General features: G+C 41.6%; 2 protein-coding genes across 3 annotated transcripts in view; both read left to right on the top strand.

Moving 5' to 3' along the window:
- Positions 1-4,530, top strand: part of LOC139384616 (unconventional myosin-IXAa-like) — a 50,460-nt gene extending 45,930 nt beyond the window's left edge. Inside the window, 6 exon segments of the mRNA XM_071129435.1 lie at positions 182-305; positions 561-614; positions 1,721-1,738; positions 2,135-2,346; positions 2,578-2,720; positions 2,938-4,530. Coding sequence (XP_070985536.1) covers positions 182-305; positions 561-614; positions 1,721-1,738; positions 2,135-2,346; positions 2,578-2,720; positions 2,938-3,428 — 1,042 coding nt within the window. The 3' untranslated portion in view covers positions 3,429-4,530.
- A 6,211-nt stretch (positions 4,531-10,741) lies between these two features.
- On the top strand, positions 10,742-20,185 carry LOC139384364 (secretory carrier-associated membrane protein 2-like). 2 transcript variants are annotated; one of them, XM_071129079.1, is made up of 9 exons: positions 10,742-10,918; positions 11,559-11,636; positions 12,337-12,426; positions 13,398-13,515; positions 14,186-14,314; positions 14,827-14,986; positions 15,204-15,305; positions 16,010-16,127; positions 16,315-20,185. In XM_071129079.1, exons 1-9 carry the CDS (start codon positions 10,862-10,864, stop codon positions 16,459-16,461), a joined length of 999 nt encoding a protein of 332 aa, XP_070985180.1. In that variant the 5' UTR covers positions 10,742-10,861; the 3' UTR covers positions 16,462-20,185. The 2 variants fall into 2 exon arrangements, with proteins under 2 accessions (XP_070985180.1, XP_070985181.1); XM_071129080.1 differs by having other exon boundaries at positions 10,750-10,918; positions 14,192-14,314; positions 16,315-19,482.
- Positions 20,186-24,846: the final 4,661 nt, after the last annotated feature.

The following is a 24,846-nucleotide window of genomic DNA, read 5'->3' as shown; positions in this document are numbered from 1 at the left end:
ACTGCTGCTGCTTCTATAGTATCCTACTGCTGCTGCTGCTATAGTATCCTGCTGCTGCTATAGTATCCTGCTGCTACTATAGTATCCTGCTGCTGCTACTATAGTATCCTGCTGCTGCTACTATAGGATTACATAGATGTAGTACTAGACTGCAATGTGACCATGGCTCTTCCTGTTCTAGGTGTGTGGAGCTCATCATCGGAGAGCAGATGAATAAGTACTGCGCCCGGCTAAAGGACATCAACAGTTTGGAATTTGCCGAGAACAAAGCCAAGTGCAGATTGACCCTCATTCGGAGATCAATGGTAAAGTCAAGAGTCATAGCTGTTCATCACCACTATCCACAGACCGTATTTGACTAGTCATCAACTCCCATCAACTAGCTAACCTATCCTGTTAAAACACTGTTCTTAAATGAAACCCCCCAACTAGCTAACTTATCCTGTTAAAAACACCCTTCTTAAGTCAGCCTACCTTGAACCACCTCCTCTTCACACTAACTCTGTTTTATCCCATTTTAATCCTGTCATTCCCCTTCCTGTCTTTCCTTCCTAATCCAGAAACCTGTACTAATTGCTGTTAGATTTATGACCATATCCCGCAGTACTGTCCCGGTATGTATCCACTCACTGTTACCAAGCCCAGGCTCGCCTAATCATAGTCAGCTGTCAGCTATTTTGTTGTGGCATTGATCACGGCTCACCGTGCCCACCTTGTCCTAATGCCGAGGTCTGCCCGGTGTCCTCCATCCTCACAACATGGCGCCACCTCACTTTGTCCATGTCTGGCTGACCTATCTCTCACTTTCTCTCTCTCTGCTCTCTGGCTCTCCTCTCTCAATCCATCTCTCGATCCCTCTCTCGCTCCCTCTCTTGATCCCTCTCTCGCCCCCTCTCTCTCCTCTCTTGCTTTTTCCTCTCTCTCCTCTCTTTTTCCTCTCTCTCCTCGCTTTTTCCTCTCTCTCACTTTTTCCTCTCTCTCCTCTCGCTTTTTCCTCTCTCTATTGCTTTGTGTGAGCCTGACTGTATAGTATAATATAGTGTCTTGTGGATGAAAGTTCAAGACATTGATATACTGTAATTTAATCATGCAAATGTTTGTTCATTAGATTTTGACTATGCTGTACTCTGACAGGATTTTCTGTATTTCACAGTGTTCCAACTCAAATACGTTATAATGATTTCATAACCTATAGTTCCATATTTTAATGACATATTTAATGTTTGTCATTGTCTGGTTCACTCAATGTTTACTATCTACTAAACCCACGTTGGGTTGTTATTTTTATTGTATTTGTAAGTTTATAGAATATATTGTATAAAGTGTATCATCACACTTAATCAGTTTCATCCTAAAATACACATTTGAGAAATGTGATTGTTTACTCCATTTCCTCCTGACCTTGTGGTCAAAATTTGGGAAATGATGTCCTACACTAGATGACTTATTATGTAATATAACCTATCCATAATAGAATTTCTTAGATTGTTCTGCCTCTTGTCCCATGATCCAATCAAAGATCGTCCCAATTACATGTGCTGTAGACCGTAGCAGCTCTTTGGTATTAAAGCAATTCCAGGAGAAATGTCCTGGTGTATCATCACATGGTAGCATTATGGAGGACTTTGTAAGAGGTTAGGGACCATATACTGTCCAGTGTCTTTGGCCTCATTTTCACTTTTATATTCTCTTTTGCTTCTCAATTGTTTGTACCACGCAGCCAAACGCAGCCAAAAAGGTAACCCATGCTGCACAGCATCCAACATGATTTTGCGATTGGGTATCTGCTGTGACTGCTGGTTGCTAGACTGCATGTGTGGGGAGCATGAGTCTTGGGGTCGTTATGGGTTTAAAAGGCGAACTATGAAACATTGATGTTTCTAGTATTACAAAGTTTTTTTTTTTTTTTTTTTGCATGTGCCGTCAAAGTAACTTGGTGGAAGGGCCCTCCTAGGTAGTAGGAGTAACGGCTGCTGGCTATACAACCTGAAATAGAATTCGCTGCCAGACGCTGTTATTTTCCCTGCTTTGCTATTCTTGTCATGAATCAGGACAATCCTACACCAGGACAAACGCTGACATTAGCCTAAGCTAACATAAGCTAACACTGACTGTTTTGTGCTTTGTTTCGCAGGGCAAGGGCCACGTACGGCGGTTCAGCTACCACACGCCCTCGCCCCCGGTTAGCCCACGCCTGCCGTCCGTGACGGGTGCAGTGATGCAGGAGAGCGGCGGTGAGGAGGTGGGGTCGGGGCAGGAGCCTGAGGTATCGGAGCACCAGCAGTTGGCCATGCAGCAGGAGGAGAGGGTGCTGACGGAGCAGATCGAGAGCCTGCAGAAAGAGAAGTACCTTATAGCATTATACCCACAGTAGCATTTAGGGGGCGCCCTCAGTCAATGTGCAACGAAAAGCATGTTATAAAATAAATGTAGAAAACAGTATTATACCTTTACCTACAGGATATTTGAGGAATCTTAAATGAATGGCAAAGTGTACCTAAAATGAGGAAAATGAATGACTAAAACTGTCAGTGTGTTTTCCTTCTGCATTGACCTCACCAATGTTTGTCACCCCAGGGAGGAGCTAACCTTTGAGATGCTGACTTTGGAGCAGCGAGCATCAGACGATGAGACCCTGGAGTCGGAGGCGTCCATCGGCACGGCCGACAGCTCTGAGAACCTCAACGTGGACTCTGAAGGAGCCACTTCCGACTTCTCCGGTATGCCATGATATTAAACAGTACCATGGTCAACCTGTTTGGAAAACGCTTGTTAAAACTTGTGGTTATATTTTAAGTTTCTCTCTACAATTCTGTGTAGCAAAAAGAGACATGAGTAAAACATTTGTTTTATTTAGTTGAAACGTATCGTTTTCTACTGCTGCTACTATAGTATCCTGCATCATGGTCTGACCACTGACCTTTTTAGGTCCCTCAGAGAGAGAACCCACGCTGGCCCCCGTCGCCCGAACCAAGAGGTCGGAGGGGAAGAGCCACCGACGCCGCAACCTACGCAGGCAACCAGACTCCCAGGACTCAGTGGACTCCTGTTCCACCATCTCCTCCCTCTCTTCCTCCTCCCACTTCCACCCGTCCTCTTCCTCCTCTGTGGCCACAGCTCGCCACTTTCGCTACCGCTCAAAGTCGCCCTCTTCTGGCTCTGGCTCTGCCCAGGGCTTGTACCTGCCCCAGCCTCCCCGCCGCGACAGCTTGGACTGTCCCCCCCCAGCCAAACAGGAGGGGGCATTCGAAGAGAGGTCACAGTTCACCAGCCGAGGCACCTTCAACCCGGAAAAGGGCAAACAGAAACTGAAAGGATCCAAGAACTCACCCTTGAGGCACTCCCATGACAGTGGGGGCCGCAGCAGGGATCCGCCTGACTTACCCCAGCAGCGGGTTTTGTACGGCAGCAATGAGTTCATGGTATGAAGGACAGTGGGAAAACCTCCTTCATCACAGCCCACTCTCCCTAAGAGCATGCGATCTGACCCCCTTCCTCAAACACTCCAGCTCACCCTTTCTCAGTCCACATCCGCAACGATGCAGAACTGTCCCCCCAAGTGCCATGTACACACTGTGTGTCCACCTCAAAGAGACAGGAGAGGGACAGGCTGGGAGTGGGAGAGGAGGAACCAGTAGAAAGTTGATCTCCTTAACTGCCAACCACACTCCCCATGGTCCCTCTGCAGGTCTGGGCCTCCCTCAGCCCAGGGGAGAGGGGACGTGTGGAGCAGGAAGGCAGAGAAAAGGGAATGCTGGGACACTGGGAGAGGACTACTCAGCATCCGGGAGATCTCCCGAGCTGACGTCCCAATGCAAACTAGGAGGTGGAACGAGGCTAGAAGATGGGAAGAAAAAAATAATTAAAAACCTACCGAGCCATTGACAGTGCTGCCGTGTCCATGAACTTGAGATCTCAATCATTGGCTGCTTTAAAGTTTACAGTTAAAAACAATCAATGTAAGCAGTGGTTCCTCTATTATTACAAATGTATTTTTCCCTTAAGCCTATTTAATACATTTTTAATTTCATGGAAAGTATAAATCTATATAACTATATTATAAAGGTATAAATACTGTACAAAGCCGGAACACCAGTAACTGCTGGGTAGTTGAAGTCAAATATTTATCTTTTTCTTGAGTATCTTGGGCAGAGATGTATGGTATTGGACAAAGGCTGTGTACGTGTGCGTGTTTGAGTGTTAATGTGTGTGTGTGTGTATGAGAAGACCACTTCATGTGTTTTTATGTTTGTGCTGCTTCGTTCCTCTCCTGAGGGAAATACGGCCATGAAAGGGACCAAGTTAGCTGGTGTGTATTCTAGCCAAGGTGATCCCAGCTCTGTAAAGAATGTTGGATGTGTATAAAATCACTGCATTCACAGCTTAACAGCCATACAACAATTAGAATGTACAGTACAATATGTATTGGACAAATAGCATTCTCCTTGCTCTGGATACATGTTACCCCCAAATCCTTGTCTTCCTGAGATATCAGTGTTGGATTCAATAGCAACCAAACAAGGACATGCACTTTCTTGTCTTCTGTCATTATTCGTAACATTTCTTGTTTTTTTCTGGATGTATTAGTTGAAAATTTTTATTGGGATAGTTTTGTGGCGCTGTCATGTTGGACAGTCAGCTGTTTTTCAGGCAACAGTCAAAAGTCCCCTTTCAATTTAAAACATGCTTTTTGTAACACTAAATCACTATCGGCTATCAGAGACTCAAATATTTAAAAAACAACGATATTCAAACACCTCACAGTTCTAGTGTTTGAGGGGGGAAATGTCAAAAGGCCTCATACCTACAGTGTAAGAAAAAGTTGTCAGTTATACAGTACCAGTCAAAAGTTTGGACACACCTACTCATTCAAGGGTTTTTTTCTTTATTTTTACTATTTTCTACATTGTAGAACAATAGTGAAGACATAAACTATGAAATAACACAGAATCATGTAGTCACCAAAAAAGTGTTAAACAAATCAAAATATATTTTAGATTCTTCAAAGTAGCCACCCTTTGCTTTGATGACAGCTTTGCGCACTCTTGGTATTCTCTCAACCTGGAATGCATTTCAATTAACAGGTGTGCCTTGTTAAAAGTTCATTTGTGGAATTTCTTTCCTTCTTAAGCCAATCAGTTGTGTTGTGACAAGGACAGCTCATTATGACAAGAACAGCTCAAATAAGCAAAGAGAAACGATGGTCCATCATTACTTTAAGACATGAAGGTCGGTCAATCCGGAAAATGTCAATAACGTGTTATTTCATAGTTTTGATGTCTTCACTATTATTTTACAATGTAGAAAATAGTCCAAATGAAAGAACAACCCTGGATGAGTAGGTGTGTCCAGACATTGGTACTGGTACTGTAGTTGTACCAAACAATATTTTTATTATACTGCATGGTACAGGCATGAGCTTTAATTCAGAGGTTCAAAATCAGATTTGCATTTGTCATTCAAGAGGAAGACCTTGGCACAGCTCACACATCGCATACGCAAAACATATTATTATTAATTAAGGTTGATTACACTAGTGCAGTGTACATGATCACCGAGCAGTAGATTAAAGTATTGTTATTAATAAATATAATATATGCCATTTAGCAGATTATTTTTTCCAAAGTGTATATACAAGGACATGTACCGTTATGGTTAGTATATACACTTCCTGACAAAGCTCTATGTCATGTACCGTTATGGTTAGATCTTTGTCAGGAAGTGTATATGCGAGGACATGTACCGTTATGGTTAGTATATACACTTCCTGACAAAGCTCTATGTCATGTACCGTTATGGTTAGATCTTTGTCAGGAAGTGTATATACTATGTCATGTAGTGTTATGGTTAGATCTTTGTCAGGAAGTGTATATACTAGGACATGTACTGTTATGGTTAGTATATACACTTCCTGGTAAAGATCTAACCATAACAGTACATGACATAGTATATACACTTCCTGACAAAGATCTAACCATAACACTACATGACATAGTATATACACTTCCTGACAAAGATCTAACCATAACGGTACATGTCTTCATATATACACTTCCTGACAAAGATCTAACCATAACAGTACATGACATAGATCTTTGTCAGGAAGTGTATATACTATGTCATGTACTGTTATGGTTAGATCTTTGTCAGGAAGTGTATATACGAAGACATGTACCGTTATGGTTAGATCTTTGTCAGGAAGTGTATATACTATGTCATGTACCGTTATGGTTAGATCTTTGTCAGGAAGTGTATATACTAGGACATGTACTGTTATGGTTAGATCTTTGTCAGGAAGTGTATATACTAACCATAACAGTACATGTCCTAGTATATACACTTCCTGACAAAGATCTAACCATAACACTACATGACATAGTATATACACTTCCTGACAAAGATCTAACCATAACGGTACATGACATAGAGCTTTGTCAGGAAGTGTATATACTAACCATAACGGTACATGTCCTCGCATATACACTTCCTGACAAAGATCTAACCATAACGGTACATGACATAGAGCTTTGTCAGGAAGTGTATATACTAACCATAACGGTACATGTCCTTGTATATACACTTCCTGACAAAGATCTAACCATAACGGTACATGTCCTCGCATATACACTTCCTGACAAAGATCTAACCATAACGGTACATGTCCTCGTATATACACTTCCTGACAAAGATCTAACCATAACGGTACATGTCCTCGTATATACACTTCCTGACAAAGCTCTAACCATAACGGTACATGTCCTCGTATATACACTTCCTGACAAAGCTCTAACCATAACAGTACATGACATAGAGCTTTGTCAGGAAGTGTATATACTATGTCATGTACTGTTATGGTTAGAGCTTTGTCAGGAAGTGTATATACTATGTCATGTACCGTTATGGTTAGAGCTTTGTCAGGAAGTGTATATACTATGTCATGTACTGTTATGGTTAGAGCTTTGTCAGGAAGTGTATATACTAACCATAACAGTACATGACATAGTATATACACTTCCTGACAAAGATCTAACCATAACGGTACATGTCCTCATATATACATATATACACTTCCTGACAAAGCTCTAACCATAACAGTACATGTCCTACTATACACTTTAAGGCAAAGCTCCAAATAGCTTCGACACTTGCACACTGTCCATTCCAGCCATGTAAGTAGATAACACAGTCCCTCTACCCAAATCCATAGACTAGTACATCAATTATGATACAGAATAATACCTCTGTTGGCTGTTAAACTATGGGGGCCTACTGGTCAGTGTGACAGACAAATAGACATGTACACTAAACAGTATATGTCTGTCTACTTTCATATTCCATGTCCCAAGACTAAAGGCGCCGACAGAGATGGCCGCCTCGCTTCGCGTTCCTAGGAAACTATGCAGTTTTTTGTTTTTTTACGTGTTATTTCTTACATTAGTACCCCAGGTCATCTTAGGTTTCATCACATACAGTCGAGAAGAACTACTGAATATAAGATCAGCGTCAACTCACCATCAGTACGACCAAGAATACGCTTTTCGCGACGCGGATCCTGTGCTCTGCCTTACAAACAGGACAACGGAGTGGATCCCATGCAGCGACCCAAAAAAACGACTCCGAAAAAGAGGGAAACGAGGCGGTCTTCTGGTCAGACTCCGGAGACGGGCACACCGTGCACCATTCCCTAGCATTCTTCTTGCCAATGTCCAGTCTCTTGACAACAAGGTTGATGAAATCCGAGCAAGGGTAGCATTCCAGAGGGACATCAGAGACTGTAACGTTCTTTGCTTCACGGAAACGTGGCTTACTGGAGAGACGCTATCCGAAGCGGTGCAGCCAACAGGTTTCTCCACGCATCGCGCAGACAGGAAAAAACATCTTTCTGGTAAAAAGTGGGGCGGGGGCGTATGCCTTATGACTAACGTGACATGGTGTGATGAAATAAACATACAGGAACTCAAATCCTTCTGTTCACCTGATTTAGAATTCCTCACAATCAAATGTAGACCGCATTATCTACCAAGAGAATTCTCTTCGATTATAATCACAGCCGTATATATCCCCCCCCAAGCAGACACATCGTTGGCTCTGAATGAACTTTATTTGACTCTTTGCAAACTGGAAACCATTTATCCGGAGGCTGCATTCATTGTAGCTGGGGATTTTAACAAGGCTAATCTGAAAACAAGACTCCCAAAATTTTATCAGCATATCGATTGCGCAACCAGGGGTGGAAAGACCTTGGATCATTGTTACTCTAACTTCCGCGACGCATATAAGGCCCTGCCCCGCCCCCCTTTCGGAAAAGCTGACCACGACTCCATTTTGTTGATCCCTGCCTACAGACAGAAACTAAAACAAGAGGCTCCCACGCTGAGGTCTGTCCAACGCTGGTCCGACCAAGCTGACTCCACACTCCAAGACTGCTTCCATCACGTGGACTGGGACATGTTTCGTATTGCGTCAGACAACAACATTGACGAATACGCTGATTCGGTGTGCGAGTTCATTAGAACGTGCGTTGAAGATGTCGTTCCCATAGCAACGATTAAAACATTCCCTAACCAGAAACCGTGGATTGATGGCAGCATTCGTGTGAAACTGAAAGCGCGAACCACTGCTTTTAATCAGGGCAAGGTGTCTGGTAACATGACCGAATACAAACAGTGCAGCTATTCCCTCCGCAAGGCTATCAAACAAGCTAAGCGTCAGTACAGAGACAAAGTAGAATCTCAATTCAACGGCTCAGACACAAGAGGCATGTGGCAGGGTCTACAGTCAATCACGGACTACAGGAAGAAATCCAGCCCAGTCACGGACCAGGATGTCCTGCTCCCAGGCAGACTAAATAACTTTTTTGCCCGCTTTGAGGACAATACAGTGCCACTGACACGGCCTGCAACGAAAACTTGCGGTCTCTCCTTCACTGCAGCCGAGGTGAGTAAGACATTTAAACGTGTTAACCCTCGCAAGGCTGCAGGCCCAGACGGCATCCCCAGCCGCGCCCTCAGAGCATGCGCAGACCAGCTGGCCGGTGTGTTTACGGACATATTCAATCAATCCCTATACCAGTCTGCTGTTCCCACATGCTTCAAGAGGGCCACCATTGTTCCTGTTCCCAAGAAAGCTAAGGTAACTGAGCTAAACGACTACCGCCCCGTAGCACTCACTTCCGTCATCATGAAGTGCTTTGAGAGACTAGTCAAGGACCATATCATTGTTGGTTATTACTGCATTGTCGGAACTAGAAGCACAAGCATTTCGCTACACTCGCATTAACATCTGCTAACCATGTGTATGTGACAAATAAAATTTGATTTGATTTGATTTGTAGCGAGACACACATCTGCAGTATATTTTCCCATACATATATACATACTTACTTTTGCGTTGCATTAAAATGATTTCAAACTCTATCAAACACCTTGATTAATCTGCAAGGTAGGTTAGTTCCTTTTTATCTTTGTCAGTCAGCGTGGTCCACAATTCTGTGCTCTGGTCTGAACTCTCTGGAAGAAGATACTGGGAAAGTATCCTGCCTGTGGTCCTCCGATCTCTGCATAGTACTTGGTGTTCTCCATCTCTCCACTGGTCCGAAGAGTGACTCTGATGGTTCAACCCTGAGCTGACCACTGGACTGCACTGAACAGGACAACTTCCAGGCTGATTTGTCAAGACACAAATTTACCAAAGGGATATGTTTAGACTTTAAAATGCCTATGATAAAGATAATTAATGAATTTACAGAGCTGTGTAACAACTCTTATTACATCCATGTATAGAGTGGGTGTCTGTTAAACAATGTGATTTAGTTTTAAATCCTGACTCTTCGGTAGATGGTAGATAGGACTGGCTACCCCTCATAGCCTGGTTCCTCTCTAGGTTTCTTCCTAGGTTTTGGCCTTTCTAGGGAGTTTTTCCTAGCCAACATGCTTCAACACCTGCATTGCTTGCTGTTTGGGGTTTTAGGCTGGGTTTCTGTACAGCACTTTGAGATATCAGCTGATGTACAAAGGGCTATATAAATACATTGATTTGATTTGAAGTGGGTTACCCTTATTGGCGTGATGCGTAGGTTGTTTGCCTTCTGCTTCCCTGTCTCTCCGTTCTCTACATCGGTATCTAAAAATGGGATGGTAGCCGTGAGGCCATCGGAACGTATGAGGGGCTAATGTGTGAGGGGCTAATGTGGTCGAAGTTTAGAGGGGGCAGTGTAGCGATCCTCACTAATATGAACAGCATTACATGTACCACCAAATGGTTTAACCCTATCGGGCATGATGCGTAGGGTGTTTGCCATTTACGCCAGAGACACAGGTTCGCTTCAATATCAAACCATTTGACATTACTTAAATAGAACCATCAAGCTTCATGTCAGATTACAGTCCAGATAATATATGCAGTGCAATATAATTAAGGCATGTTTCGTTTAAACTAATACTTTTAAAAAAAAATGTATTTATGGTTACAAGCCTACCATAGCCTACAAATACTTTTCTGAACTGGTTTCAAGACATGCTTTGGTAAATGACTCCCTGATAAAATAAAGGTTAAATAAAATATCAATGAAATGGAATCTTCACTGTACAGCTCGGAGACATGGGAGTAGGATTTAGGAAGTCACGAGAATGTCACATTTGAAACCAATTGTACCCTATTTTCTAAAAATAAAGATAATTGATTTTAAATGAACGCTCGAGACTGCCCCAGATCAGCTGACGCAGTGTGCGTATCCTGCTACGCATGCGCACTGGACACTGTCTAACAGCACCATCAACAGACTGGGGAACAAGCAGCCAGAGGAGAGGCACAAGCTGGCGTTTTGTTTACCTCCAAAAGAAGAAGATAACATTTTCTCAACATGTCGGGATTTGACGAGAACCCATTTGTAGATGCAGTGGATGTCAATCCTTTCCAGGTGAGCAATTTATTTAGACCTAACTGTAAGCTCTGACTTGCGTTGTCCTTATGTTCCCTTCTGAACGCTGTAAAAGATATACTGCAACAGAAACCAGTTTGGTTGGTTGCTGGGTTGGGCCTGGGTCTACTTCCTTGTTCAGATGAGAGAACGTAGCATGATTGACAATGTTGTGTGCCAGTCATTTCAGTCAATATATTTGGTAGGCCAATAAGGACACGTATAAGGTGTTCTATTAGCCTGTACCTAAGCAGGTAGCTAGGCCCCATTGACTTGTATAGGCCCATAGATGGCTAGCTATCAACAACCTATCCTGTCATCCGCTCAATTAAAACGACTACTGGGAGCAAGTTGTTTTAATAGACGAGTATATGCCATTTATTGGCCTACGCATGTAAGAAGGTCAGGACTCATTTCCTACCAATAATGATAGTTATGCACCCGTAGCAAGTGCACCTGTCTTGCTGCCAACGAATATAGCCCCCTGCTATTCTCTGTTTTCACACATTGTAATTCTAGCCCCTATAGGTTTGCGTGGGATTTTATACCTTAAAGAACCAACTATCAGTCAAATAGCCAGAGGAAAGTTGTTATTTCGTGTTTTTACTCGTAATAAAATATATTGTTGTCTCTAATACAGGATGCCTCAGTCACACACATCACCAGCGGTGGGATTGAAACCGTTGAGGAATTCAACCCATTCTCAGCCAGTGCTATGGTAAGATGAGCCAGGAGAAGTGGTGTAAAAATACTTTAAAGTACTACATAAGTCGTTTTGGGGGGGTATTTGTATATTTATATTTTGGACAACTTTTACTCCCATCACATTCCTTAAGAAAATAAATGTACTTTTTTACTCCATACATTTTTACTCCCTACATTTTTCCTGGCACCCAAAAGTACTTGTTATATTTTGAATGCTTAGCAGGATGGGAAAATGGTCCAATTAACACACTTATCAAGAGCACATCTGTGGTCATCCCTACTGCCTCTGATCTGGCAGACTCACTAAACACAAATGCTTTTTTTTGTAAATTGTCAGTGTTGGAGTGTGCTGGTGGCTATCCGTGAATTAAAAAATAAACAAGAAAACTGTGCTGCCTGATTTGCTTAATATAAGGAATGTTAAATGATTTATACTAAGTATATTTTAGCAATTACATTTACTTCCAATGCATATTCATATAATGTGGGCACAGTGACGTCATCATCTTCCTGAAAAGAAGCAAATGCATCTGACAAACATCCAGAGGAAATATGTTGATTTGGGAGCGTCTTATGATGTGAATGAGGCTTCATTTAATTTCAGACAAGAGTATATGAACATGTGGTTTTGTATATCTACATGCAGATTTCTTTTTATTTGTGATTTTGACTGTGTGTGTGTGTGTGTGTGTGTGTGTGTGTGTTTGTTTCAGGGCACCCACACTGGGATCACCATCCCTATCTCTGCTGCCTCCTCCCAACCAGCTGTCCTACAGGCTTCTGCTGTGGAGCCCACCCCACAAGTGAGTAACAGAGACCTGAATGAGGAGGAGGGAGGTTGGCAGTGTGGTACACTGACCATTTTAGACAAAACAAGGACTTCCTTTTGACTCTAGCTATTGCTCAAAGCTGAGTACAACACACTCTCAAATTCACTGAACTCCTGAGTTGTTTGTGATGACTAAGTGGCTAAGCGAGGCCACATGAAGGCAAATCATTTCAGCTTGTTTCATATTGTTCTTAATACTATGTCTTGTTTTGACTGATTTCATGCCGACGCTAATATGGCAAAAATTTGCTAGTTATCTAACCAATAACGATATATTTGAGAGAAAAGTACTCATTGTGTAAATATATTCATACTTTCGATAAACATTGGAGATGAAATATAGTTGACATGTTGTCACAAACAATCCAAACCAACACCTTCTGTTTCGCCCCATAATTGTGCCTCGGTTCTGTTGCTAAATAACCAACCCATCTGTGCATTGATCTGAATAGGCACATTAAAACAAAGGTCAGAGAGAACTGGAAAAGCATCCTGACTTGGTCATACTATTCAAGGTTTTTTTGCAAGGACCCTGGTTTTGGTCCTACTTTACCTTAAGTGGACAAAGTAGTATTTACATAAGCCAGTACTGTGTAATGACAGTGTAGTTTAGGTACACATTCTTCCAATTGTTGTTTGAGACTTCACATGTCCCATTTCCAAGTTACCTCACAATATAAAGATGAAAAAAACAATTGACCTAGGGTTATGGGAGGTTCAGTTTGTTTAATAGAATGCATGTGAAAATGCAACCGTGTAATAAACAAATTGCACGAGTTGGTATGAATTTTCTCTGCAAATGGGCAGAGATAATTGGGCAGAGAAGGAACTTCTTATTAAATGCATTGTACCCACCAACTTGATGCATTGCAACCATTTTGTGCCCGAACACTCCATCTTGGTTCAAGGTGGTTTGTAACACAGCTCTTTCCCATTGTCCACCAGGCTACTGCGGCTGCTGCCCAAGCTAACCTGCTCAGGCAACAGGAAGAGCTGGAGAAGAAAGCTGCTGAACTGGATCGGAAAGAGCAGGAGCTCCAGAACAGGCCTGGAGGCCACATTAGTAAGCTATAGATTGTCACTTGATTATGTTCAATTGAAATCTGTCTTGACCAAATTATAAATACAAAAGTTGATTCAACTTCTGTTTAAAAAGGAAATGCTATTGCAACCTTTTTGCAATAAGGAATTGAGACCAAAAGCTCAAGAGAAGTTTCAAGTGTTTAATACCAATGATGCCATCAGCTGAGTGCATACATTTAGAAAGCTCACAACACATCTTATGCTCTTCCATTGTATGTGTCACCTCCCCAGCTATACATTTTATGACCCCAATGAGTTTCCCTCCTTTCTCCTGTGGAATGTCCATGATCCTCTCTTGTTTACCTAGATGTCAGAATCACACCCCGTCCATCTTCATCCTGGGCCTGACCCTGCTCTCTGATCCTAGGCAATTTCCTTTTATCTAATTAGGTCAACCTTTCTAAATTAGCATACACACAGTTTCATGGCCTGAACTCCATTAATACTCACAGTAATCATTCACTAAACAGGATACTAACAAACTGCAGTTTAACTTGAAACATGTTACATTTTAACAGAATCCATCACGGCCTTTTAAATTGGCTCCCTACTGTAGTGTTTTATCTTTCTAAGTTACGTTGTACTTGTATTGTTTCGTCTGATTATGTACCCATGTAACTCTTCATGGCAGTGAACTCTTTATTTGACAGCAAAAGAAAACAACTGGCCGCCACTTCCCAAGTTTTCCCCCATAAAGCCTTGTTTCTACCAGGACTTCAACGAAGACATCCCTGAAGAGTACCAGAAGATATGCAAGAGGATGTACTACCTTTGGATGTGTACGTACACCTTGCATCTTAAAGCTGCACTATGTCACTTTTTTTTGGGAAACCCACCAAATTCACATAGACATGCGAGTTATAGATTTCTCATTCACATTCAAGAAAGTCTAAGAAGCAGTAGATCTGTTCTATGTGTGCTATTTCTATGTTTCCGGTTCTTAAGTTTTGTTTTTTTCCTCTTACTTTCGGTTTTCCACACCAGCTTCAAACAGCTGAAAATACAATATTTTTGGTTATGGAAAAGGTATAAAACTGGTACAATGATTCTCTACACTATACTTGTTTTGTCACATAAACTGAAATTAGGCAAACTATTCCAATTTTAGCATCCAGGTGGAGTGATTTCTGCATATTGCACCTTTAATTTCGTAATTAATGATATTACATGCTTGTCAGTGACAACAGTCAACAATCCCAAAGTACTAGTCATAAGATATTAGTCCCCAAGCTCCTCTCCAACACTGCACCAGTTTCTTCTAGTCTCACATTCATTTGTTTTGTCTCTCCAGTTCACAGTATCACACTCTTCCTGAACCTTCTGGCCTGCCTGGCCTACTTCACGGCCGATCCAAACGCGGGGGTGGACTTTGGTCTGTCCATCCTCTGGTTCGTCCTCTTCACCCCCGTCTCTTTCGTCTGTTGGTACAGGCCAGTGTACAAAGCCTTCAGGCAAGTTCTTTGCTCAAATATAGTTCTACTTTTCTTTTGAATTGAAGTGTTTATATAAGTAAAGTCCCTTGTGATGACGGAGTTGCTAAAGTCAAAACAGACTGGAACCTACTTAACACTGTAGAATGTCTTAATTCCACATGACCTAATTAGTTTTATTGTGAAGTCCATATATGTGCGGGTGATTGTTAACCCTTTGTCCTGGTTTGTTCTTCAGGTCGGACAGTTCCTTCAGCTTCTTCTTCTTCTTCTTTGTTTTCTTCTTCCAAGTGTCTGTCTACATCATCCAGTGTGTGGGGATCCCCAAGTGGGGGAACAGGTCAGTGAAACAACATGATACACAAGATAGCACCTCAGGGAATCTTCTTTGCGGAAGTGTGTGAGTGCTGTATGTTTGGGTATGTATTTGCGCACACAAGTACAGGTGTGTGTGTAATATGTACTGTGTCTTTGGGTGTGTAATATGTACTGTGTTTGGGTGGGTGTAGGTCTCCCTTCACATCTTTGTGTGTGGGTGTGTACGTGTGTGTGTGCATCTGGTCCTGCATCTTCTCTCTTGCATCTCTTTGACAGATCTCCTGCTGGCTAATCTGTTGCTGTGCTCTTTGTCCTGGGGGCTGCTTTGTAAGTGTGTGACACTCGGCTCATCTCTCTTACCTTATTTCACACTGTCGTGTTGACCCAAACCAAATTGTGTTGGTGCAGATATTTTATTTTCACATTGTCATTTTCAACATGATTCCAGTAACCAGACCAGCTCAGTAGTTTGGTTCGGCTTAGTAGTGGGAAAAGCCCTTCTGGCTCCTCAAACCTTTGGTCTTGCTTCTTTTGTGAAGTAGGCTTCACTGTCCCGTGTCATCCTAATAAACATTGCCTGTCTGTTGTTCATCGTGTCGGTTTGTGACTGTTTGCTAAAAATAATTCTGTCGACAAAGGGTTTTGTATGCCTCATTGATGTTATGTTGCTATGGATTTATTTTCTGAAGGTGTAAATGAGGATGTGTTATTTGTCTTGTTTTCCAGTGGATGGATTTCGTCCATCACCTTGATAAGAAGCAACATGGCTGTAGCTGTGGTCATGATGGTTGTGGCCGGTTGCTTCACTGTGAACGCTGTCCTCGCCATCATCCTACTCAAAATGGTACATTTTGGACTATCTCAATCCTTCAGAATTGATTCAAACTTTATTGCAAAGTGTTGAGGTCATTATGGATAAAACATCCACCCACCAAGGCCAATACAGCCTGAAAAGATTCAGAAGGCAACTCCATTCCCTTCAATAATCCCCTGTCTATCGTGCCTGACTCCTGCCTTCTCCCCCTTGTCAGGTCCACTCCAACTATCGTCGGACGGGGGCCAACTTCACCAAGGCCCAGCAGGAGTTCTCTTCGGGGGTCCTCACCAACCAGACCTTTCAGAGCGCCGCGGCCAGCGCCGCCTCCTCAGCCGCCCAGGGGGCCTTCCAAGGACGCTAGTGATCCTAAAGCCACAGGGCCAGGTTCCTCCTAACCTTTCTAGGCACCTCTCACTCACTCCAAGCCCCGTTTTGTCCCATGGCCTCAGTGTCTCTGCAGAGGCAACAGAAATGGCTGACAGGACAGAAACTAGACTGGTATACAGGAACATTACAATTTACTGCTGTATCATGGACATTCTCTAACCACAGCCATTGATGCATAATCCCAATTCAACCACTAGCCCCGTGTATTCAATGTGGTGGAAACTCTGCTAGCTGATCAGAGGGTATAACTGGAGCTATTACCATGTTGATTGGACTTATCCAAGTGTCTGGGGGGTTGGTTTGGGATTGTGGTGTCTTGCTGGTATGGGGGTTTGGTTTGGGATTGGGGTGTCTAGCTGGTAGGGGGCTAGGGTTGGTTTGGGATTGGGGTGTCTAGCTGGTAGGGGGCTAGGGTTGGTTTGGGATTGGGCACCAGAGTTTGGCAAAGTGTCCTCCATGTTGGTACCAAACATTCCATGACAATAATGTACATTTTCATTCTAAGTGGAATGTGATACTTTAAGAAAGCGAATGCGTAATCTGTCTTGCTCGTCTCCTGTAGGTTTTAATGCTATTACACTATGCTTCTAGCAAATGAGGAATGCTCTCCCTAGAATACTTTACATTGTCATTTTAATCCTCACTAGAATGAAATAGTTTGGTACCAGCATGGCGCTTATCATTATGAAAACACAATCTCCAATTAAGTTGTATTTTTATTCAGTATATCAATTGCCCTCTGTCCCATAGCCTAGTCTTTACCTCGTTATGTTCTCTCTCTTCTTCCTCACTGTCCTGCCCTATCCAGACACTCAGGTCCTCTTCTCAGGACATACTGTATCGTTAACGCAGAGATCTCCAACTCTAGTTGTGGAGAGCCACTGTTAGTGCAGGATTCTGTTCTTTCCTAACACTAACACACACGTTTCAAATACTCAACTGATCACGGTCTTCAGTCTCGACCTTGATTTCTGTTTAATCCGGTGTGTTGGTGCTAGGCTGGAACAATGCCTGCGTACCCAGTGGCTGTCCAAGACTGAAGTTGGAGATCCTTGTATTACAAGGGTTTGGGTACAAAAATGTTACCGAAGTGGGCATCTGAGGTAAAAACACTGAAATGTCTACTGAAGGAATTACATTTTATTTTGTGAAGTTTACGTTGTTGTTGAGGTTTATTTTTGCGCTGATCATAATATATTGAAGGGATGAATGGTTTTATTTCTTAGATTTTTTTTGTGATTTCATATTTTACTGTTCTTCAATCCCTCAGTAGGGTTGGACTTGCTGAAGTATGATAAGGCAACTGCTGTGTTTTTGTAGCTACAATAATGAAGATATTGGGTGACGGTTTAACTAAATGGGAAATCCTGTATACGCAGATGTTAGTGCACCACCCCCTGTATCCCTCCTACTGTACTTTAAAGTAACTGTCCAGTGAAAATCACACTTTTAAAAGTTAATGTTCTGTTAACTCCTACCCAAATAATGTTGTTGACTCATCCTATACTCATATTTTTGTCAACCATAAATTGGAGGAAAAAAACCACCTCCAAACAGTTTAAAAAATGCTTGCTATTTCCTCAGAGCAGGATGAGCTGGCCAATCAGTGGTCTACTCGCAGTAATATTTTTAATAACCGGTATACGCCCACACCATTCCAACACAGAATAGCTGTTTTTTATTTATTTTATCGTACTTAATTATGTATTTATTTTAATTGGAAGGAAAACTATTTGTCATATTGTGCATAATTTTAGGTCATATTTCATAGAAATATTAACACGGGACAGTTACTTTAATGAACATAGAACCACTTCTGTGCTGTCACCACTACATTTTGGAGTTGGTGGCTTTGGTATTATGACGTCAGGACAGGTGGGATCTTTTCTTACAACTCAGACAAAGGACGAGTTAGTTTTAAATTAACACTTAATTATTTGGTTCTCTATAAATGAGCTATAGACCAGTCAATGTGGGTACTGTGGCATGCTCATAGACATTTCTGGAAGATTGAATGTATTTAGTTCAAGAATAGAATATAGTTACAGCCATGTGAGAATGAGTGAGTGGATGGAGGAATGAGCTGACAGGACAAATTAATGAATGATTTGAGTAATTACATGATGATCTAAATGTATTAATGAATAGTTAGTTATTGATTGTGTATATGTGCCTAAAGTAAAGTTCAGTACAATAACCCTAAAGATTGCAGTAAACCAAGTCATGACTTCTAATACAGCAACGATCAAAAAATAGATTTACATTCTTGATTTTAGTTGTTGGGTAGTAGTTACAACACAGGCATATTATTATTTTTAATGTACGGTTACTCTACACTTTTTTTCTGAAATGTCACTATGCTGTCTACTGGACATTTGCAGTCTTGCTACACTACCGCTGTTTGGTTCCTGATATGTCAACTCTGATGTTATGTAGCTGACACTGGTTTACTGAGATTTATTTTTGAGCCTAAAACTCACTGAGACATGACTTTAAATGAGCCTCACCTTCTGCCTATTAACTACCATTATGATCCATCCGTGTTCTGAATGTTTGTCCAGATACATGTGTGTTTATCTGATCCTTCTATTGGGTAGGGTACTGTTACTGGGTATTATCTAGCACAGGGGTGTCCAACCCTTCTTCTGGAGAGCTACTGAGTGTGCAGGCTTTTGTTTTAGCCCTGCTCTAACACCTAATTCAACTGCTCATCAGGGCCTTGCACGACTAGCTGATAGCTTCTGATTTGGTCGAATCAAGTAGGGATGGAATGGAAGCCTGCACAGTGCACACCCAGTAGCTCTCCAGGATGGCTGTCCTTCTGGAGGTCAAGGGTCAAATCTGTTTGTCACTGTACATATGTCTGACATGTTACAAAGCTGTTATTTTGTCTGAGGGATTTTTACGACTTATCTCTGAAGTAATTTATAGATCTATTGTTACTGCTATTATTCAATAAATGGATGCATTTCTTTGCTCTCTCTTGAACGTCAAAGATTTTTAAAAATATTTTTTTAATAAAAAAAGGTACATGCCCAGGCTTTCTGTCTGCCTGTGGGGCATTCAAGTGCTGTTGGAACTAGGAAAGTCATTGTAGAAAGATGCTACCCAACTTTTCCACTTGGAAAGTATCAGAATCAACCAACAGGAAGCTCTACGTAAATAACGTACGTTAATTTTAACTCTGAGCCGGCGGTTCCTAGTTTCCGACTTATTATGAATGTGCCAACAGCCCTGTAGGGTGGTGATGTCTCCTCGCTTTCCTCTCGCGTGCAATTTGGGGACGAACGGCATTTGGATCCTGATTCAACCATTTGTATCTTCTTAGGGGTTTTACAGCAACATGCAGCCTGGCTTCTATCATACAGCATTACTGCAGCCTATTGTACCTAAACTAGCTGACCATCAACAGTCCCATTTAGTCACAGAGAATTAGTTATCTAAAAACATCTATACAATTAATAATATGAGCTATCTGACAGCACAACGCAGGGGAAAATAAATATGACAGCGAACTCTAAAATACAGATCATTTGAGAAATTGACTGAGTTATTTAATTTGATTTTATCTAATCAGATTTTTTTTTAAAGAAATGTTTTATTGTTTATTGTTTACAGGCAGGGGGACCATATGAATGTCGAACCACAAGGAGCTATATCAAGTTACCATTTAACTATTAAATCAACCTCTTTTCATGCACTAAGAACTGGAGTGGTTTATCTTTAGAGATGTGAGTTAAAATCACCACACTGTTGCCAATTACAATGACATTACAGTCTTAGTGGAAACAACAAAAACTAGTAGTTTAATATAAACCAACAAAAGTTCGTTTTTAGTACTATTTTTAAAAGCAAAAAAAACGAGCTCAAAAGTTGTCCAGGTTATAACCAAAAATATGAACGTGATTCAAGCGTTGCAATAGAAAAACGTAGTCCCATATCATTTTAGCATTCAAACATGTTGATTATAACAGTCAGGAGGAACGTTTGGACTGATCTGGAAAAGCTATTTTCAACTGCCGTTTCATGCCAGCATGATAGCTGTACTGTTCGTTTATGGTTGACCTCGGTACTTAGGTTGACCTTGGTTATAGGGACGTGAATGCATGCAACTTGATGCACCGAGTTTACAAGTCGTATTTCCAAACACTCAGAGGTCGAGAACAATGCATTACATCCAACAAAGCTGTGGGACTCCAGGGACACGCTGCTGCAATGCTTTCTGGGTGATGTAGTCCCTCTTCACAAATCAGTCTGTTTCCTGTGACTTCATTTCTACTGTGTCTGGTGAAGTCTGTTCTGGTTAAGATCCAGGTCAATCATCCCATGGTGTGGAATTGAAAGACCAGTATCTCCCTCTAGTATGGCAAGCAGGAAATCTGTTCATGAAATAAGAACACACCTCTGCTCCTGTCATACTGTAGATGGTCTCCTTCTCTGGGTGAACACACCTCTGCTCCTGTCATACTGTAGATGGCCTCCTTCTCTGGGTGAACACACCTCTGCTCCTGTCATACTGTAGATGGTCTCCTTCTCTGGGTGAACACACCTCTGCTCCTGTCATACTGTAGATGGTCTCCTTCTCTGGGTGAACACATCTCTGCTCCTGTCATACTGTAGATGGTCTCCTTCTCTGGGTGAACACACCTCTGCTCCTGTCATACTGTAGATGGTCTCCTTCTCTGGGTGAACACACCTCTGCTCCTGTCATACTGTAGATGGTCTCCTTCTCTGGGTGAACACACCTCTGCTCCTGTCATACTGTAGATGGCCTCCTTCTCTGGGTGAACACACCTCTGCTCCTGTCATACTGTAGATGGCCTCCTTCTCTGGGTGAACACACCTCTGCTCCTGTCATACTGTAGATGGTCTCCTTCTCTGGGTGAACACACCTCTGCTCCTGTCATACTGTAGATGGGTCTCCTTCTCTGGGTGAACACACCTCTGCTCCTGTCATACTGTAGATGGCCTCCTTCTCTGGGTGAACACACCTCTGCTCCTGTCATACTGTAGATGGTCTCCTTCTCTGGGTGAACACACCTCTGCTCCTGTCATACTGTAGATGGTCTCCTTCTCTGGGTGAACACACCTCTGCTCCTGTCATACTGTAGATGGCCTCCTTCTCCCACACTAGATGAGAATAACAGTAATATAAGCAGGGATGAAAAGAGCAAAACAATAAGTATTTAATCAATAATTTGACTAACCTGTGACTAAAAAGATTGACAACACTCCTTTAGGGCTTTGAGGTTTTCACTTATGAAGAGTTGAAACAGTTCAGTCCAACATGAAGAATGAACGATAAGACCCTGCAGCTTTAGGGACACTGCTGCTGGAAACATACATTAGCATCACCTGTGAAAACACGTGTATGCCGTTATCAGAACAAGCAATTACAATTAGCCTACATTAATTACACGTTTAAGTCGATGTTATTGGAACTTCAGTCTAAATAGGACATGAATAAATAAAAGAAAGATTACTGTATAAATTGACATGAACTTGATTAACATTATTAGCTACAATAACTAACAGCACACAGAAGGGTCATGAACACACTGCATTACCTTCATACATTTTGCAACTCATCCTGTTGCCTGTGTCCAAGAAACACGAATGCCATTGGCATTCAAGAATGCCATTCAAGAATGTCTTATTTTTTACTTTCAAATTGTGGATAAAAGCAGTGTACTTCCTTAGGTCAAAAATGGATGAATATAGACTTGATGAAAACTTGATAACTTATTGATCCCACCAACAAAAATATGAAAAGATAAAACAGCCTGTCCCAGTCCAGTAAAAATCAATAATAAAATAAAACAATAACCTTTTAAATGGCTTTGTTATTTTGCTGTTTTCAGTCTTCATGTTTCAAAGTCAGGACCAGGCAAGTGAAAGGGAGGCCAAGGGAATCCACAAAGACTATTCAGACTAAACCTCTGTATTAATGGAACGGCATGACTAAGATAAACTGTGAGGTATCATACTAATATAAAGAAGATGAAGGTAGGCAACAAACTCTCTGCCGCTCTGATCCTCAACACGGGGGCCCCACAGGGGTGTGTGCTCAGCCCCCTCCTGTACTCCCTGTGTGCACCCATGACTGCCGGACTCTGACATTACTCTTTATGATTTCTTAATTTCACTTTTATATATACAGTATATCACAAAAGTGAGTACACCCCTCACATTTTTGTAAATATTTGAGTATATATTTTCATGTGACAACACTGAAGAAATGACACTTTGCTACAATGTAAAGTAGTGAGTGTACAGCTTGTATAAATGTAGTGTGTAAATTCTGTCCCCTCAAAATAACTCAACACACAGCCATTAATGTCTCAACCGCTGGCAACAAAAGTGAGTACACCCCTAAGTGAAAATGTCAAAATGTCCTATCTTCCTGCATCTTCTCGGCTATTAAAGCTTCTCTTTTTTATTTTTCCTCCTGTAATTCAGTGGCCTTTCTTTTGTTACATTTAGAACCCCAGAACGTTTCCATTGAGGCGCCATTGAGAACTTTTCTTTTAGCAATTCAAACTTTTTTGCCTTTCAGTCTCCAACTTCGACTTTTCATTTTCTTCTTGACTGATCTTAAGTTATGAATTATATTTTCAAGGAGATCTACATTTTTTGAGAAAACAAGATCAAAATTGTACTCGAGAACAGCAGAGACAATATGCCTGTAGGTTCCACACACATGGGCCGCAAACTTTGCAACTTCAAGAATTACACCTCTAGTCAATAAACAACAGTTAAGTTTTTATTTTCCCTCACCTTTTGATTTCACGTCAAGGTCTAAACCTATTTTCTTACAAAGGGGGTAGAGGATCGTTGTTTTATCTTCTGTTGCAGATGTCATAAGAGATTGGTCCCTTGTAGGTCTGTGTACTGCTTCTTCATCAGATAGGGATACATCTGTTTCATTAGACATGGTCTCTTTGACACGATGAGGAGATACCTGGCTGGCATCAAGGTCAAAGTTCATCAGAGAGAGAGTGTTGTCCTGTTGGGCCTTTTCATACTCAACCAGCCCATCTTCTTCAAATGACATTATAGAGACACATTCCTCCTCCTTCTTCTTTATAACCAATTGCTGTATTTCTACATCTTTATTCAATCTCAGATGAAATGACACAATGTCATTTAAAAGGCTGGATCTTACATGTGTTTTTGATACAGGAATTGCCCTTGGATCAGGAAGTTTGAAGACTTTTGTTATCAAGTCATGTCTTTGCAGTCTGGACTTCCCCATCAAGTACTTTACTTTCACCATAGTCCGAATTGCGAATTCATGCCGTTGATCATTTTGCAAACCAAGATCAAAGTTGTAATCTAAAATATCACAGATGACATGTGCGTGAGATCGATTCATCTCTTCGGCAAAATGTGAAACCTCAGTCATTACCCCATTAGACAGTAGACCTGTGTCAAGTTTCTGTTTTGCTCCAGATCCAACATGGAAATCTACACCTATTTTCTTGCAGTTGGGGTATGGGTCCTCAACCTTCCCTCCAGCGGAGGGCTGCCTTAATTCAGTTATTTTTTGAGTCATTTACTGAGCAGATATCGTTGGCCATCGTCTGATATTTCACTTCCTTTATGTTATTTGCTTTTTGTATCCTGTTAGACACTAATTTTCCTTGACCTGCCTTTTTACGCCTGACATTTCTTTCAGATTTCCCAGGTAGAGCAGCTGTTTTTGTCACTGTGGAGACCATTAAGGATTGGTTCATAACACGTCTGTGCACTGCTTCAGCATAACACTCTATTACATCGGTCTCTGTGTTGATGGTCTCCATCTTAACAGCCTGAAGAGATATGAAGTCCAGATCAGTCTCTTCCTTTATGCAGCGGTCAGCAGATCCATTCTCATGGCCAAGTATTTCAGTCTCATCAGAAAACTGTGTTGAATCAGTCTCAGTAAAGACGCTCTCTGTCCTAACACACTGAGAAACTTGTCTGGCTCTTTCAAATTGGTCTTTCTTCATCTTCCTTGCTGTGAAACTTTCTCTTTTTCCTCATTAAATCTAGTCGTCTTCTTTTTGTTACTTCTTTAAGTCTATGATCTTTTGACACAGCTGATGCCCGAGTGACCTCCATGTCACCTGAAATTATTGCATATTTCCTTTTTTTGGGAGGCACAATTGTTCAAGTTTCTTGTAACAATTCATGTTTTTCTTTACTTAACATGCCTTTCAAATTTGGCCTTGTTTTCTTTTCGACTAATCGTAAGTTGAGGATGATATTTTTAATAAGATCTTTATCCTTTTGCAAATCAATATCAAAATTGTACTCGAGGATATCATTGATAATCTGCCTGTAAGTTCCATACACATTTTTGGCAAAATGGCCCACT

Source organism: Oncorhynchus clarkii, chromosome 26, assembly GCF_045791955.1.
Source record: "Oncorhynchus clarkii lewisi isolate Uvic-CL-2024 chromosome 26, UVic_Ocla_1.0, whole genome shotgun sequence".
NCBI lineage: Eukaryota > Metazoa > Chordata > Actinopteri > Salmoniformes > Salmonidae > Oncorhynchus > Oncorhynchus clarkii.
This window is presented reverse-complemented; position numbering and strand designations above follow the sequence as displayed.

What these genes read in the sequence shown, in the direction of transcription:
- LOC139384364 (XM_071129079.1), top strand. Translation starts at nt 10,862, where the DNA reads ATGTCGGGATTTGACGAGAACCCATTTGTAGATGCAGTGGATGTCAAT. An exon ending in CATTCTCAGCCAGTGCTATG is followed by an intron (nt 11,637 to 12,336) that starts GTAAGATGAGCC and finishes TGTTTGTTTCAG; the next exon opens with GGCACCCACACTGGGATCAC. An exon ending in CTGTGGAGCCCACCCCACAA is followed by an intron (nt 12,427 to 13,397) that starts GTGAGTAACAGA and finishes ATTGTCCACCAG; the next exon opens with GCTACTGCGGCTGCTGCCCA.